Source organism: Convolutriloba macropyga, chromosome 9, assembly GCF_964194025.1.
Source record: "Convolutriloba macropyga chromosome 9, txConMacr16.3, whole genome shotgun sequence".
In the NCBI taxonomy this organism is placed as follows: Eukaryota; Metazoa; Xenacoelomorpha; order Acoela; family Convolutidae; genus Convolutriloba; species Convolutriloba macropyga.
In genome coordinates, this window is record NC_134476.1 from 25235084 (window position 1) to 25251851 (window position 16768).

At 34.5% G+C, this 16768-nt stretch overlaps 1 protein-coding gene across 1 annotated transcript in view; it reads left to right on the forward strand.

Moving 5' to 3' along the window:
- The first annotated feature begins 377 nt into the window (after positions 1-377).
- LOC142345680 (rho GDP-dissociation inhibitor 1-like) overlaps positions 378-16768 on the forward strand; it is a 33808-nt gene continuing 17417 nt past the window's right edge. The window contains exons 1-6 of the mRNA XM_075397903.1: positions 378-518; positions 926-1031; positions 6642-6719; positions 7222-7298; positions 13018-13081; positions 14024-14110. Of these exons, the coding sequence (XP_075254018.1) occupies positions 426-518; positions 926-1031; positions 6642-6719; positions 7222-7298; positions 13018-13081; positions 14024-14110 (505 nt within the window). The 5' untranslated portion in view covers positions 378-425. The remainder of the gene's footprint in view (positions 519-925; positions 1032-6641; positions 6720-7221; positions 7299-13017; positions 13082-14023; positions 14111-16768) is intronic.

Below are 16768 nucleotides of genomic sequence, written 5' to 3' on the forward strand. Positions count from 1 at the left end.
GGCGTGAAGGAAACCTTTGAAGTGATATAAATTTGGATCCCGCCCCTCTTATTTCTGCCTGACTCCTCACAGCTATCATCCCCCCACCTCACAACGCATTGCATTTCAGAGAACCCCACACCCACTGATCGTAAATTTATATTATCGTGAGAAGTGTTCAAAAAAGCTTGACCAGAAAGGCTTTGATGTTTTCATGTTAACAGTGTTCTATAACTGGAGGAAGTTTCAAGTCTGGAGGAAGGAGCAAGTCTCGCGTTGAATCTAAATTTTGCCAAGGAACATGAATGCACCTATTTTAACGTGTCTAATTTGGCCAGATTTTGCATATATTGGCGAGGTGCAGCAATCCTAGTTTCACTGGGTAATCACTTTGTGGTAAAAATTTTGTTTATGTTGTTTTCAGAGTTAAATTGAATTAAACAACCATGTCTGCCGAGGAAGAACAGGGAGCTTCTGCCGCAGTCGAGGAGCAACCGGAGGAGATCAGTTCTGACATCGAGGAGACCGAAGGATACAAGGTCAGTGGGAAGTACTCGCCATTCTTTCTCAAAACCTAGAATTAATTTGCCATTTTTTTTAAACCTGGCTCTCGGTGGACATTTTCTTCAAAATTCGGGTTTGAAAGCTAGATGGACTTGTTCATCGATTTGTTATTTGATCTTTTTATTTTCAACTCGTTTCTTTTCAACATGGGCAGAAGTACAAGGTTCGTTTATGTTCAAATTCGTAATAAGCTTCTCCCGAACTTGTTTTCGAGTGTAAACCATTGTCGCTTTATTGCTACTACCTTGAATGATATCTGGCGTCAACACATTCCCGAGCTTAAATCTAATCAAAAGGCGTCGTCATCCTATAACATTGGTGCCTGAAAAGAATCCTAATTCTGATTAGATTCGTGCTGATCTAATGGTTCAATTGTTTGAAGGTGCCAGAGAAAAAGGAGACGAAACAAGTGCTAGAACAGGACAAGGATGACGAGGCACTTGTAAGGTACAAGGAGGAACTGTTGAAGGACGCCAAATACATCACTGGTATTTTAATAATTCTTGTCTCATCTTAAAGTATCGCATTAAATCTTGTTTATTTGTGCTATCAAGTTTTTACAACCTCCTATGTCCTGCCATGTTTTGAGTCATTTAGCGACTGCGTGCTTGATGGGTTTTGCAAGTATCTTTTGCTGATGCAAAATAATGGCAATTTAAGAGATAAACGAGAATTATTTTGACTTCGTAACAGAATTACCGGCTGCTTGGCTAATTCAGTTGGTTGTGAATTCAGCTACAATCAACATTTTTATCCAACATGTACCCACTTCATGTAAATATCAGAAAACATATGAAAACAAAAAACTGATCTTTCAAGTCCTACCTTTTTTTGAAGTTCCTCACACTTTTCCGGAACCAAATTCCCGATGTCAATGAGGTGTATAAAGTAGAGTAAGCACTGCACCTGAATAGTATCTATAATTGATGTATATAGCAGTTGCGTGTGTGGGGATCGCAAACATCTCTGACGCATACAGAATAAAAGTTACTTAGAGATTTTGGGGCAAATGTCACGAAAGATGTTCCCAGTGTAAATGCAACCAAACTGCGAAGTTTTCAACACTCGATATACGTGCGTCCTTTAGGTGAAAAAGAAATTTCCAGTATCATTGGGAAATTGGATAATCAACATTCTTCAGGGGTAGATCATATATCTAATGCAATTGTAAAGTTTCCCAAGAGGCTATCGTACCAATATTAACAATGTCAGTCAACCAATAAATTCAGCGCTGAGTCTTTCCTACTGATCTGAAACATGCCAAAGTCATTCCGCTCCGCAAAAGTGGAACAAAAACAGAAGGCAATTATCGTTTTATATCTCTTTTATGCGTGTTTGACAAAGTTTTTGAGAGCCAATGTTCAAGCTGATATATAACTACTTCGAAAGATTTGATATGTTTTATTGTAAACAATATGGATTCCGTAAAAAACATTTCACTGTTGATGCATTGGTACAATAAACTGAAAATTTGCTATTGAAAGGTAAAAAAAATTCACATCCCTTTTATCGGACCTTCGTAAGGCATTCGATAACATAGACTATAGTATTCTACTAAGTAAACTTCACAACTTTGAATCTTTCAAGGGGCATTGAATTGTTTTTACAACTTTGAGGCGCTCTCTTTTCGGAAAATATTTGTAAGTTTGTGGTTTTGCTTCTATTAGTGGATGTTGTTTAATAGCCGAGGTCAGCCTCTCAAACGGCTATTATTTAGGCGCTCGCCTGTTTTTTAATTCGCTTTACCTTTTGATCCTGTTTATCGTTTTACATAAGTCACGATTTTCACGTTTGACTTCTGACTTACCTCACTCGCTGTTTCAACTGAATTGATTCTAAATTCTTTCACGGAGGGAAATACGAAATGTAATGTATGGTCAATTGAAAAGAGCAAAATCAAAAGAAACTGGATAAACCGATAAAGCCCGGTCATTAAGTCTTAGTGCATTAGGTTATCAAATTTCACTAGAGCGATTGCTAGCTGATATAATCATTAAGCTTAATACCCTCCAATTTAGAAGCTGAAGTAAGTATAGGTTTAGAATCTAACGGAATCTGCACATTGAATAAGGACAATTTTTGAAACTTGAAAAATTTTTTTTGTCAATTTCAATCTCTTTTCTTGTTCTGTTTCAATCCCGATGTACGTCTAGCGCGTCAACGTCGGCTATTTTCCGGCAATCTGCCAGCTATGATGTTACTTTGTCGGCTATTCTCATTAATGGTAGCTTTTCAAGGAGGTATTAATAGAATGTATTTTGATATTTTCAATGAACATTTTTTTTGCTCTTTGTGGCTTTTAATTTGTTTCGCCAAATTTTTGAATTCTGAGTTTCGCTTTTGTCGTTCAGCTTTTCGATCCGTAAATAAACTCGTTTCATTGGTGGCGGGTCTCATATGCTTTCTGCTGCAACTTTTCAATGCCTTTAGTTTTTGTCCTATGGTTTTTCGCATTCTATAAAAAATTTTATTCGAAAAAGAAAGTGATCGGTATCTGAATTTCGGCCGATCATTTAATAAGTAGGTAGTACTTTTATTAGTGGTTTCAATTTGTAACTTATTTTTTTTTACTGGCACAGCATTCATTTTGGAACTTCTTGCTGACTATTGGATCTTGCCTTAATTTTTAATATTCATTTTTATTTATTTTTAACCTTGACTTCACTAATTTTTAAGTGAAAAAAGGGTGTCTCTTTTTAATTTTGATTTTAAACATTTTGGTTTCCTTCTGAATAATGATAGTTTGTGTTTTATTTGCTTTTTTGTCATGGTCTCACTAAGGACAGATAACTTAAGTTGTCCTTAGTGGCTAAATTTGTTTAATTAATGGTTTCTTCATAATCGAATTGGTTTGCATGAGTTTGACGCTCTTCATGTTCAAAATTGTTCAATGTTTTTTTGCCTCTTTGTGGTCTTATCAGTAATTAATTATTAGACTTATGGTTTCAAGCGTGCAGAGCTTGCATTACACTTACTTAAAGTCTTACAAACTGACACATTTTTTATTCCGACCCCAAATGGGTTTTTCTTTGTTCAGACAATTTTGGCCGATCGATATTTTCATCGTAGAGAAATGTGAGTAGTATCATTAAAAAGCTGGTCCAGCGTAGAATTCAAAATTAAAAAGATTTTTTATTATCGTTATTTTTTTCGAGGAATTATCGAGGATTGAAATTTTGTGTGTAATTGTAATTTTTCTTCAAATTAAGATATTTTCTATGAAAATAGTATTTCTAATTTAAATTTCACGCCAAAAGGTGAACAAAGCTCGTCCAGCGTAGAGTTAGGAATTAAAAAGAGTTTTTTGAATTTCGTTTTTTCCGAGGAGTTATCGAGGTTTAAAGTTTTGTGTGAACACAAGACATTTGGCATGATTTTGTTCACTTTTAGCCTAATTTTCGTTCAAATTAAGATTTGTTCTGTAAAAATATCAATTTAAGACTACATTTCACTGTAATATATGAAACATTTTTCGTTCCTAACAGACGAAAGGCGACAAAAATGGTAATTTTGGTCTCATGCGTAAGATTACTATAAAAAATAAAACTCCAATTCTCTTTGAGAGCTGTTTTTTTTTAGAAAACTTTTTTGAAGTTTTTTAAGGTCATCATAGACTAGTCACTTTCCATATCAAGATTTTGTTAATGATGAACCTCTCTTAAAATCAAATGAAGCCCTATGAACAAAAATTTGGTTTTTGAGGGATCGCACTTGTTTTCTTTTGGCTTCTACTCTGACTTTTCGTAATTTTTAATGAAATTTCTTTCTTTTGAGATGTTACTAAATTTTTGAACTCCTATAGCCTAGACTCGTTGACTAAACGTGCAATAGGCTCCTTAATGAGCGTTAGGTTTACCTATCTAGTGCTTTGATTGGACAGCTACTGGCTGTTAAGACATTAAATATAATTTGATAAATATAAAATTTTTTGAACATTAACCAATCTTAAACCTATTTTTTTAACTCTGTCATATTCAGTAAACACAGCACTTCTTTCCTTTCTAATGCAACCAGAATTAATCTGGATAGCGATTTCGATTTCTGTTTATTGGTTTTATGACTACGATGCCACGAGTTTTCTTAATTTTTTTTAAATTTTTGTATATTTTTTCTCATTCTTTTGTTTCCCTTTAAAATCTTCATTATCATAATGCTGATAGTTTCATTTGCTTCGCAAAAACGTTCAATGGATCATAGAGAAAATTTTCAGAGAAAAGCTTAAGCTTTAATTGGCTTAGACAATTTCTCGCTTTTTTCTATTGAATTTTTGGTTTTTGCCTGTTTTTGTTGTTGTTTTCATAAGCATAAGATTTTTGTCATGTCTTATTGATGTTTTATGAATGACAAACTTCATAGTCTTCCCATTGAGGCATAAGTTAGTGTATTTTTTGATTTCATATTAAAGCTATTGATTTTAATGGCGTTGATATTACGTGTTTATCGTAAAAATTTCGTGGTTTTGATATACTTGTTCATATTTGTTGATTTTCTGAAGTAATTGTTTTAAACCAAGAAGCATCCCATTGCTGTTAAAAAATAATTGAAGATAGAAAGTTCATACTGAAAAGTTCAATTTTTAATGGCGTGGACACTTTTCTCTCTCTTTTTTACTTTTCTGTTTGGCGTGGACACTTTTCTCTCTCTTTTTTACTTTTCTGTTTTTGACTGTTTTTTGTTCTTTTGTTAGTCGTAAAACGCTGAGAGGTTTCATAAGCTTCTAATTGAGGATTGAATAAATGATGTTACTCAAAGCTGTCAGTTTATAACGCATAGCCTCAAAGTTTATGATAATATTTGTTTTCAATAATTTTTTAAATATTTTTCTGTTTTTGTTGTTTTCTAGAAGGATGTTTTTTTAAGCATATTCACGAAATAACAGATCCCAATGATTTTCAAAATAGAACGGAGTTATCTTATTTAATTGTTCAGTATAATTTTTAATGAATTAGTGTTGATAATAATTGAAATAAGCGAAAAATATTCAGATAAAACTAATGCTTTAAATTGCTTCAAAATTTGTTTTTGCAATTTGTTTTTTTTTTTAGTTTTTCTACAACTTTAGTTCGTTTGTGTGGCTTAGTCTAAACAAATACAGGTCCTATTGGTTTCTTAATGACTTTTTCTAACTTTATCAAGAATTATTTTGTTTAACGCTAAAGTTTTTTGAGACGTATAAAGTTATGAAACGGTTTTAAAAATGTTGATTGATTTTTGAATTTTGCCTCATTTTTTCTTTTTGTCGATATGTTACCTAGTCCCATTAAGGAAAAATCCAATCTGATATGTAGTTAAGAAAGCGTAAATTTGTCTAGCTAAGGTTTTATCTGATTGCATTTTGACGTTGTTATAATGTGCTTTTAAATTTAGATATTGCGTTTTTGCCGTGAAATTTTTGTTTTTGCTGATTTTGTTGTTTGTTTTTTTCTCGTGGTCTTTTTAATTGCAGATCTCCTGAGCGCTTTAATGAGTCATGCCATTATGTAATTCAATTGGAAGTTTGGGTGTGAAAAGATTTTTTGTTGAGTACTTAATTCTTATCTGACGGTTTGGTGCTATAGTTTCATTTTGGAAAGAAAACGTCGTTGAATACGATATTCAGCAGAAAATCCTCTGAAGATGAAACTCTTCCTGTATATACGCAGCAGAAAACCTCCGCTCTGAAAATCTACAGAATTTTGTTAGAAGTTGAGAGTTTCAAATTGATGGAATGTAGCTGAATGTTATATCAATAAACGTTGTTTTTGTTTTTTAGTTATTGTCTCTGCTGCATTTGGTAGACAATTGAGCCAAGAATATGGATTACCGGGCTGAAACATTATGCGAAACATTATGTACAGAGCTTTTCATGAAGAAATAAAATCGAAAATGTCTCTTTAGCAAATGGAATCAGTTTTTAGCGCTTTTAAATGCACAACTTATATCTCTCCGTAAAAGATTTCGATCGGCCAAAATTGACCGATTTTAACAAAAACCGGAATGTTATAAAGTTGTATCAAATCGGAGGAGGGTTGTGACAGTTAAACCAAATTTAAATGTGACGCGATTTAAAATTGCTGTGCTCTTTATATTTGTTAACACTGTAATGGTTTTTATTTCAGGCGAGCCTCACAAAGTGATAGTGAAGAAGATGACACTAATATCAACATCAGAAGATTTCAGAAAAGAAGTTGATCTCTGTTAGTTTCCGGCTGTTGACTAGTTCAGTTATGACTGTAAAATCTGTTCTAAAGGTGCCGCTTCTATTCGAAGTCCTCGATGTAGAGATTATTATTCAAACTTGTACTTATAATTATTCGTTTGTATGGATATTTGCACGTTATAATGGATGTTTTATTGTAGTATCTTCTAACCATTTTTTTAAAATTCAAAAGACAAATTTAACCTTCAAAAGAGACCAAAATGTGTTCATAGTTTTTTTTAAAAAAATTAGTTAAGATGCTGATAAAATTAGTTTTCCTTCTTTTAGTACTCATAAAATCAAAGTTAAGCCGCATAAAGTCACGGAGAACACTATTCAAAATTTACACTTCTTATCAAACTTTCTTGTTTAATTTCTTTACAGTGTGAGTTCCAATTTATTGGAGAGACTGACAATGAATTCAGTTAACGAGAAATATGTTGTCATTGGGAACCTTGGCTTATCTACTGATCTAATGCTTTCTCCCTTCTTTGTTTTAGCCAACGTCGCTACGGAGAAATTGCCAACTATCAAAATCAAAGAAGGAATCAGCTATAAAATAGAATTTGAATTCATCGTAAGTTTCAAATTTTTTTATTGATCGCGAAAGAATTTGAAGCAATTGTAGTCGCCTGCTTGTTTTTAAGCAAAATTTTTGCTTGGACATTTTAGTAGCCGCAAAGCGATAGCTGGGGCGATTATTGGCCTTCTTTCTTTACATTATAAAGAAGTTGAATTGTATTGGTGCGCTGTCTTTGTACGACTCGAAGAGGAGTATTGTTGGTGCGTCTTTTATCGACAATTTTTAGAGTGTTTTTAAAACAGGATTTAAAAGTCAGTACCGCACGTAAAAATTAAGTGTTTCGATCAAACTGCAGAAAGAATGGTAGAGAAGAGAGAGATAGAGGGGGTTTTCTGTTCATGTTTATGAATAGCCGCGTCAGCAATTCCAGGCGGCTATTATTGCGCTCCTAATTTTTGTTTCGTCTTACCCTGACTTCTTCGAATTGACTTTTTCAATGACTTCAGTGACTTCTACTGCTTTGCAGTAAAATTTGTGTTCGTGACGTAATTTTTGCTTTTTGGTCAATTGCTTGACTTACCTCACTCACAAAAATGATTCTGAACTCACTTATGGAACTATGAACATTTACTAATTAAAGGTCTATTGCATCTAAGTAATGCCGAACTTATATGCCCTAATTCCTGAGTAATAGAGTCTTGAGTTTTAATATCAAATATTAATTTTGAGAAAGCTCCTTTAGGGCTTTTTCCATGTAGAGCAAATGTGTCTCATAAAAATGACAGTCCGAATCTAACCCAAAAAGTCAGTGGACTATTAAAACGACCTTTAGTTGTTTCAATTCATGTTAGGCCACAAGAGTCTATCGCGGCTATTTTCCGGCAATCCACCGGCTGTTTTTTGAGAGACCAAGAAAAGTAGGTGTGAAAATGTGTCGCTGAGTGAGCGAAAGTTCTTCACGTTCGGCTTTTTGAGAGCAGTATTTCAACTCCAACATTTTCAGTCAAATGTGTTTCTGTCAGGGATCTAAACTATTAAATGTCTGCTCGAAGGCATTTTTGACCTTCTAAAGCAAATATATTTTGAGATTCAAGTTTCAGTTTTTCTTAACCATTTTTCACTTGTTCTACGCGTATTCTAAGCGTTTTTGTACTCTTCTTCAATTTTTGCCGAATTTGGGGAGTTATGTTGTTGAAAGTAGTTTTTGTAGCAGTTTCAGTGGTCTTTCATATCGATTGATTAAATGCTCTCAAACGGATTTTGTAGCAGTAATTCTAGTCCTGTGGTCTTTTATGCGATTTTGCGCTTGACGGATTTTTGTCTAACTGATTTGACTTTTCGGCCTCAAAAATGGGAAGAACAGGTTGAGCTCGGAGGGCATTAAGTTCTCTTAGAGCCTTGTGGCTCTCTAATTGCATCAAATCTTGTTTATTTGTGCTATCAAGTTTTTAAAAGCTCCTGTGTCCTGCTATGTTTTGAGTCGTTTAGTGATTGCGTTTGATCGGTTTTGCAAGTATCTTTCTCCTGATACAAAATAATGGCAATTTAAAAGATAAACGAGATTTTTTATGACTTTGTTACGGAATTACCGGCTGCTTGGTTAATTCAGTTAATTGTGAATCAAACTACAATTAACCTTTTTATCCAACATGTAAACAGTTCATGTAAATATCTGAAAACATTTGAATACAAACAACTGATTTACCTCTTTTTTTTTGAAATTCCTCTACATTCGTGGAATTTTAAATGCAAGAATTCAGGTTAAAGTTTTCTATCTATGGCTTTGACAAACGGCAAAATTTACATGGATAAGCACACAAAATTTGTTTCAAAAGCACTGCATCTGAATAGAATCTATAATTGATGTATAAAGCAGTTGCGTGTTTGGCGAGGATCGCAAACATACTTGGTGTATTCAGAATGAAAATTACTAAAAGATTTTAGTAAAAGCTTGTTACGCACACATGTGACTTGATTATTGTAAGACATCTTTTTAATAAAAAGCATTCTTGGCTTAAGTGTCCGACTTGAGCTCATCCATTTTTGGATCGTGCTGTTAAGTTCTCTCAAACAAAGATGGTAGCAGTTATATTAGTCCCCCTGGTCTTTTTTATGCGATTTTTCGTACTAACAACTTTTTGTCTAATAGTTATTTTTATCTGACCATTTGATACCTCGTCCTCAATGTAATCCAAAATGGGATTAGCAGGTAACGCTCGGAGGGCATCAAAATGTGTTAGAATTCGATTCACCAAAATTGTTGTGAGGAGACAATCTCATGGTGCGAAGGGCGCTTTTTAATCGTAGAAGTTGGATCACCCTCACTCACCCCCCTCCCCCAACACTCCCATTGACCACCCTCCTCGAATTGTCGGTTTGAACCCTCCTCTCATCTAGACTTCGCAACCCTAACGCTCCCCCCAAACCCCCCCCCCACCACCACCACCACACACCTGTCACCCCCTCCCTAATGCTAGCATCCCTAAACTCCAGTTGTCTACTACCGAAGCGAACCGCTGGCCGGTCGATTGAGAGCAACCCGCCCGACATTATCCGGCTATCTTATGTATTTTGAGTAGTTGTTTTGAGCGAATTTTCCCAATTTTGTCTGTTCTGCCAATTTTTTAAGTTTTTTCAGTAACTTTTTCAGTAACTTTTTTCGTACTTTTTTTCAGTAAGTTTTTAATTGCTATTTTACGTTTTGTTACTATGAAATAACACTTGATGGCTTGACATGAAAATTTCACTGAAATAAATTATAAGCGTTTTTATAATAGCTGCAAAGCGATATCTGAAGTTTTCTGGCCTTTTCTTGGTTTTCTTATTTTGGCGTCAACATTTACGCTAGGAGCATATGACGTCACAATCACATGAGATCAGCTCTTTTTCATTCGTTCATTCTAGTTCGGCTGAGTTGCGTGCGAGACGTCATTTTTCACACGTAGTCACTTTTTTTATTCGCTTGACCCACCTCACTCTCAAAAGTGACTTCTTCGCTCTTAAATAGTCTTGTCAATAGCCGCACAGCGATAGCTGGGGCTATTATTGGCCTTCTCTTGGTTTTTTTTTATTTCGTCGTCATGATTTTTGTTAAGACCATATGACGTCACAGCCACTTTTTGTTCATTCGTTCATGCAATTTCAACTGAATTGCATGTGTGACGTCATTTTTCGCTCTTAGTGGAGCGAGTTTTTTTGTTCATGCGCGTGATTAAATTTTTGGTCACACTTGACTTACCTCACTCTCAAAAATAACTTCCTCACTTTGAAATTGACTTTTATTTACTTTAATTCAAAGAGATAACGTCAGATGGGTGTGTGCCACTCTAAATGAAGGTTATTTGAGATCAGCTAATAGAGGCAGCAATAAATTATACAGATTTTTAGTCAAAATATAACAGATCAGCCTTCAATGAAAAGGCAAATTTTTTTGGTCTGTCTTTTTTACTGTTTTTTTTTAGACTGCCGATCTACGAATCTATTGCGGCTATTTTCTGGCAATCTGCCAGCTATGTCTTTACTTTGATTCAGAGAGATAAGCTCAAGTGAATGCTTTCCCCTAATTGAAGGTTATTTAAGAGCAGCTAATAGATGCAGCAATAAGCTATACAGATTTTTAATCACAATATAACATCTCATTATTTAAGGAAAAGAAGATTTTTTGGTATTTTTACTCTTTTTGAGACTGCAGATCGACGAAGCTGTCGGGGTTGTTTTCTCGCAATCTGGTTTTTCGTGCTTTGTTTTTAAAACTGTTCAAGGTTTCTCTGCCTTGTTTTGAGCAAGTGACTAATTTGTCTGCAGGTTTGAGTATGAAGTTTCTTAGAATATTGGTTGGAATAAAGTTACTTATTTTTATTTTCGCCTCTGACCTTCGTCGTGTCCTTGCACTTTCTTCGGTTTTCTCTTCATGAAACCTTCTGTTTGATTGTTTGTCAAGTATTCGGTCACATACCAGTTTTTTAAAAGGTTTTTTGTCTAGTTTTTTTCGATCGCAGTTATGAAAAAAAAATAAATTGTATCAGATTCTATTTCAGCTTGTCGGTTACTATTTTGTTATTTTTCCTATTAGTTCAATTTGTTTAGTATAATTATGTACGATGTGGGTGAGGTCAGTGAGGATTGTCAATTTTCTAGTTCGAGTCGTTTTCGGAATTCTTAGGGCTATGTTTTTCTTTACGTCTGTTCACACTTTTTTCACACTGATCGCATATTCAAAGTTTTCTGTGACAATTTAAACACAAAAGAATCTTTAAGAGTCCGTATGTTTACAAAATGTGAGCATTTGACGACTAATTGTCCCGATTTTGACACGGCTCTGCTCAATTTTAAAATTATTTTCAGCCCTTTCAAATTTAATCTGAATAATTTCTTTATCTATTATCATTTTAATGCTCTTGGACATTTTGCCAGTTTTGTTCAGTTTGCCCGTTTTGTATTGTTTTGATGCTTTTCAAAAACTCATTTCAAATTTTTATTTGTTTATTAATATCTGTGAAGACAACGACTATTATTGGTCCCATCTTTTTTAAATGCGGTTCTTCCCGTTACTACAGTTGATCAGCACTAAGAGGTCAAAGTGTGTTTTTTCTAGATCACTGATACGAATAGAGGCCGTCCAAGTTTGAGAATTATAAGGCTATTTTTCTTGAAAGACATCAGAGCTTAAAATTTTTTTGAAAATAACGATAATACGAAGTCATATTTTCAACGGCTGTTTTTTTGTGGTTTTAGTGAGTTTTCTTGTGGTATATTTTTTGGCTATTGTCCGGCAATATATGGGTTATATTCAAAATTTCACATGAAAATGCTGTATTAGGGCATGGAAAGGCTTTTTGAATCTTTTGAACCGTAATTTGGTTGCTTTTGTTGAAGAAAATGCTCCTGCTTGTCCAGGAAAAAGTTATTTATTTTTCTTTTCCGGCGCTTTGAGAAAAGGAGGCACTATGTTACTATGTTGACTATGTTGACTATTTCTGCTATTTGAAATCATTATCAAGCAGGTGTTTTGAGAGATTCAGTCGGAATCTTTGCATCTGTTCAAAATGGCAATTTTTTTCTGCTTTTTAAAATATGAATATACCTTCAATTAGTAATACCGTCACTGCGACTAGATATACTAGCAAACTGAAGCAATACTGGCCGTAACCACCAAATTCATTAAAATTTTTCCATAGTGTGCAGTTTTTTTAATCAGTTCTTCCTGCACACTGTTGACAAAAATTTTGGGATAAACTAAAGAATTGCTGCAGTGCCCTTCCAAATAGTAATTTAAGTCCTTTTTGTTGTTAAATGCGAGTTTCTGTGACACGCGCAGAATCATGTGAGCTTATTTGTTTGCACACTATCCATGATAATGAAAGTTGGTAATGCTATTAGCAGTAAGTTGCATCATTGTTTAAGTGAGAACAAAAGTGCAGATGTTTTCATGTAAAAACACTTGTGGTGAAATATTAAGTTTTAAATATAGGAGTTACAGTTTGTAAAGTTATAGTTTGTAAAGTTGCAGTTTGTTTGTTATATAGTTGTTCACTTTTTGAAAAAATTTCTGAAATTAGTTTGTCAGTGTTTTTCAGAGGAAAGTTGTTGTCAATTGAATCAATTAAATTGCTCATCACTGCTATTCTTCGTCTCAATCGCTGTAATGTTTTTTTTTTCAATTACTTTAATGATGCTTTATCTGCTGTATCAGTGATGCAATCTGCAGTAACCATTGCAGAAAGTTATCAATGTTATTGTATATAGGTTCTTTTATGGTGCTACTTTTGTTTAGGTTGAGAACGATATCGTAACCGGTCTGCGATACCACCACGTTGTCAAGAGGAAAGGAGTAAGAGGTTAGATTGCTATACAGCCTAGATGTACATAAACACTCTTGATAGAAATACCAAGAAAACAATCATCCACTCTCTTGAGTTAATACGAGCTGTGAGTGTGATGCAAAAGCCGTTTCATGCCTGAGTTTGATGCAAATGATTACGTTGGGTATCTGTTTCCTTTTCCCCGTTTTGACCCTTTCTGGCAAAATTTTTGCTTGACGGTTTCGACTTTTCAAGTGACTTTTATGCTCGACTTTTTTCGCGTGATCTAAAATTCTCTCTCAATCACAATTTCAAGCAGCTGGACTCAATTGGCGGCAATTTAATACTAAACCAGCTGCTTGAAATAGTGATTGAGAGAGAATTTTAGTCAAATGAAAGGTGCGCCGAAACTGGTGCCATTTTTCACTTTAGATCTTAATAGTGGAATATGTTAAACTCTAATGTGGTTATTTGAAGCCCACTATTGAACTTCTTAGTCCCATTTAGGCTTGCCCTCACCCCCCCCCCCCCCGACTGAAGCAGGCTGCAATTGATTAGAGCTTCCACTAGTCGTTCGAGAGAAATTCTTCCGACGTTTAGTCGGTTATGTTTTTAGAAGTTGGAAAGCAGCAGCGGTTTGCTAACCGATTGCTTGACCGATTTTTTGTCACCCATTTGACGTTTGGTCTTCAAAAACGGGATTAAACAGGTAACGCCCGGATGGCATTGACTAAGCAGCTCTCTTAGAGCCATATGGCTCACTAGTCTCTAAATATGCGATTCATCAAAACCGTTCCCCTCTCCCACCCACCCCGGAACCGTTCCCCCCCCACGTTAGTCGGTTATGTTCAAATTGATGTGTGGGGGGTATTCTTTTTAATAAAGCAAGAGGGGGCCCGTAGACATAAGTAAAATTAGTTCTTGACATCGGATTTGGCCATTGATAACCGGTGTTCTACTCACATATTGTTGTTCTAGTTGACAAGGAATCACACATGCTGGGTAGTTATGGACCCAAACCAGAGCCTCACAGCATAACTATTGCCGAAAATGAAATGCCCAAAGGTAAGAACTATTAATTGCCGACGTCAGCCTCTCAAGGCGCTCTCCTTTTTTTACAATCCGAAGTTCTTGAATTGTATTGGTGCGTTGTCTTTTTACGACTCGAAGAGGAGCATTGGAGATGGCTTTTTAGTCAATTTTATCGAAGTAAATTTTGAAGCACGAAATGAAACACTTGATAAATTTGATGTATCGGTGCCAAACAAAATTGAAATGTGGAGTGAAAAAAGAAGGTTTTTTGCTCGTACCCCGTTGTTTTCGCGAGAGCGAGAAGTTGAGATATGAAAAAATTTCTGTGAGCGAGCAAAATTTTTTGTTTATATGCGGCTTTGAAAAGCTGTTTTTTTTACATTTTTATTTGGCTGGGAGGTTTGATTATTACATTGATTAGTTTTAGGCGTGCTGTGATAGCTGTTCGAAGGTTTCTGGTAAATAATATGAGTTTTATGCTGATTTCAAGGTTTTCGTCTATTTTTCGATGCTACTTCAGTCGGATATAAAGAGATGTCTTTTATTAAGGAGTTTTGATACCAAATGATTATAGTTCTGTTGGTTTAAAGCTTTTTTGTTGAGAAAAAATGACAAAAAATATGGAGAAATTTTAAACTATTCTTTTTTGCTGGTTGTCGTTTTATTTTCTAATATTAGACAAGTTCCTTAATCTCTTATGACTTGCCTATTGTTTTTCGAACTTTTCAATACTATAAGGATTTCTTTTGGCTTTATCTTTGTGTTAATATTTAAAAAAAATACTTAATTTTTTCTTGTTTATTTTGTTAAAATTGATTTCAAATGTTTTGTGTATTTGTCTTTTATTCAATTGTTCTACTTATCTTGGCTGCCTTTTGATTGAAATGATTCTACTTTGAGTTGTTTTTGTTATGATAATTCAGTAATTTTGACTGATCTTCTTTTTCTTCTGACTTTGGATGTTTCGTTTTTTTTTCTTGTTGAATATTTAACTAAGAGCTGTTCGAGAGTTGTTGCTCTGAACAGGTGCCATTGGAAGTTAGACAGGAGACTTTTCAACAAAATAACAAATACAAATTTCTTATTTTTCGCCGGTTTTTTCCTTTCTTTATTGTTTAAAAAATCTGCCAGTTCAGTTAGTGAATGCCTGAGCAGAAGCAATTATAGCAGTTAGTTGCAAAAATAATGGTGGGGAATTGGCATTTTTGCAGTTTGCGGATAGTTTTTTTATAGCCGCGTCAGCAATTCCAGGCGGCTATTATTGCGGTCCTATTTTTTAAGTCGTCTAACAGATTTTTGTTTCGTCTTACCCTGACTTCTTGGAATTGATTTTTTCAGTGACTTACCTCACTAAAATGAACTCACTTATGGAACTTTAAAATTTATGAACATTTACTAATTAAAGGTCAATAGTGTGCATCTAAGTAGTCCCAAACATATATGCCCTAATTCTTGATTATTAGAGTCTTGAGTTTTTGATTTCGAATATTAATTTTGAAAAGCCCTAATAGGGCTTTCTCGTTATAGAGCTTATGTGTCTCATAAAAATGACAGTCCGAAGCTAACCCAAAAAGTCTAGTGGTCTATTAAAGGACTGGTGGTCGATCTGTCTATTTTATTTCTTAGTTTCAATTCATGTAACGCCACAAGCGTCTCGCGGCTATTTTCCGGCAATCTGCCGGCTATGTTTAGTTAAATTTTCAAGGAAACTTTGTTGAGTCTCTGATTTTGTTCTTCATTTCTTTTCCCTTACCTCAGTTTTCTCTACAAAAAATATTTTTGTTGGTTTTTGCCAAGTGGCAGATCTTTAATTAATGACAACTAACTGGTTCGCATAGTATTTTGCTATTAGTTGTTTTGGAGTCGCAACTTATTAAATGAGTTATCACATGCTTTTCTGCTGAGATACTTTTCCTTTGTTCATTATCATGTTAGTGTTTTCAAATGATCAGTTTTTTTAAGTAGGATTTTCATTATGTCAGTTAGATTGGTGGATTTCTGCGTGAGAGTTGCTTCCGGATTTCTTCCGGCTTTTTTGACCGATAATTTTTAGTGTATTTAAGACAGGATGTTAAAGTCAATGCTCCACGTGAGGTCTGTTTTTAGTTCAAACGGCTGAAAGGAAGCCAAAAGAGGAGAGTATGAGAAAGTTATTTTTGTTCATGCGGTCTTTTAGAAAGAGCGAGAAAATTTATTGAAAAATTTTTAGCTAAGGGAGCAATATTTTTGATCACGTGCGTCTTATTCAGTATTTTTTTAAGTTTTTACTCTAATTTTTTCAGCCAAGAGTGTTTGTCTCGAATAGCTTGCTAGTAACAGTGTGCTTCAGAGCATTCTTGACCATCCGTAGTAATTTTTATTCTTTAAATGATATTGTGAGCTATTTTGCCTCGTTGAACTCTTGTTAAGCAATAATGTGCATTTGGTGATCATTTGGTTTGATTGCTATTGGTTTTAAGCTGTTTCTGATAAAATTCTGGCTTATTTTTTCTCTACATGGTGAGATTTTTTGCCTATGTCTTCTTTTTGCAATGGTTAATTATTCATTAGTTAATTTAACCGGTATTTAACAGGTATTGTTAATGGGAGGAGACAGTTCAATTTTACATGGGCAGTTTGTTCTTTTTTACATAATGAATTATCTAAATCTGTAATTTTTGTTTCATTTTTCTGTTTTCGATTATGGTGACT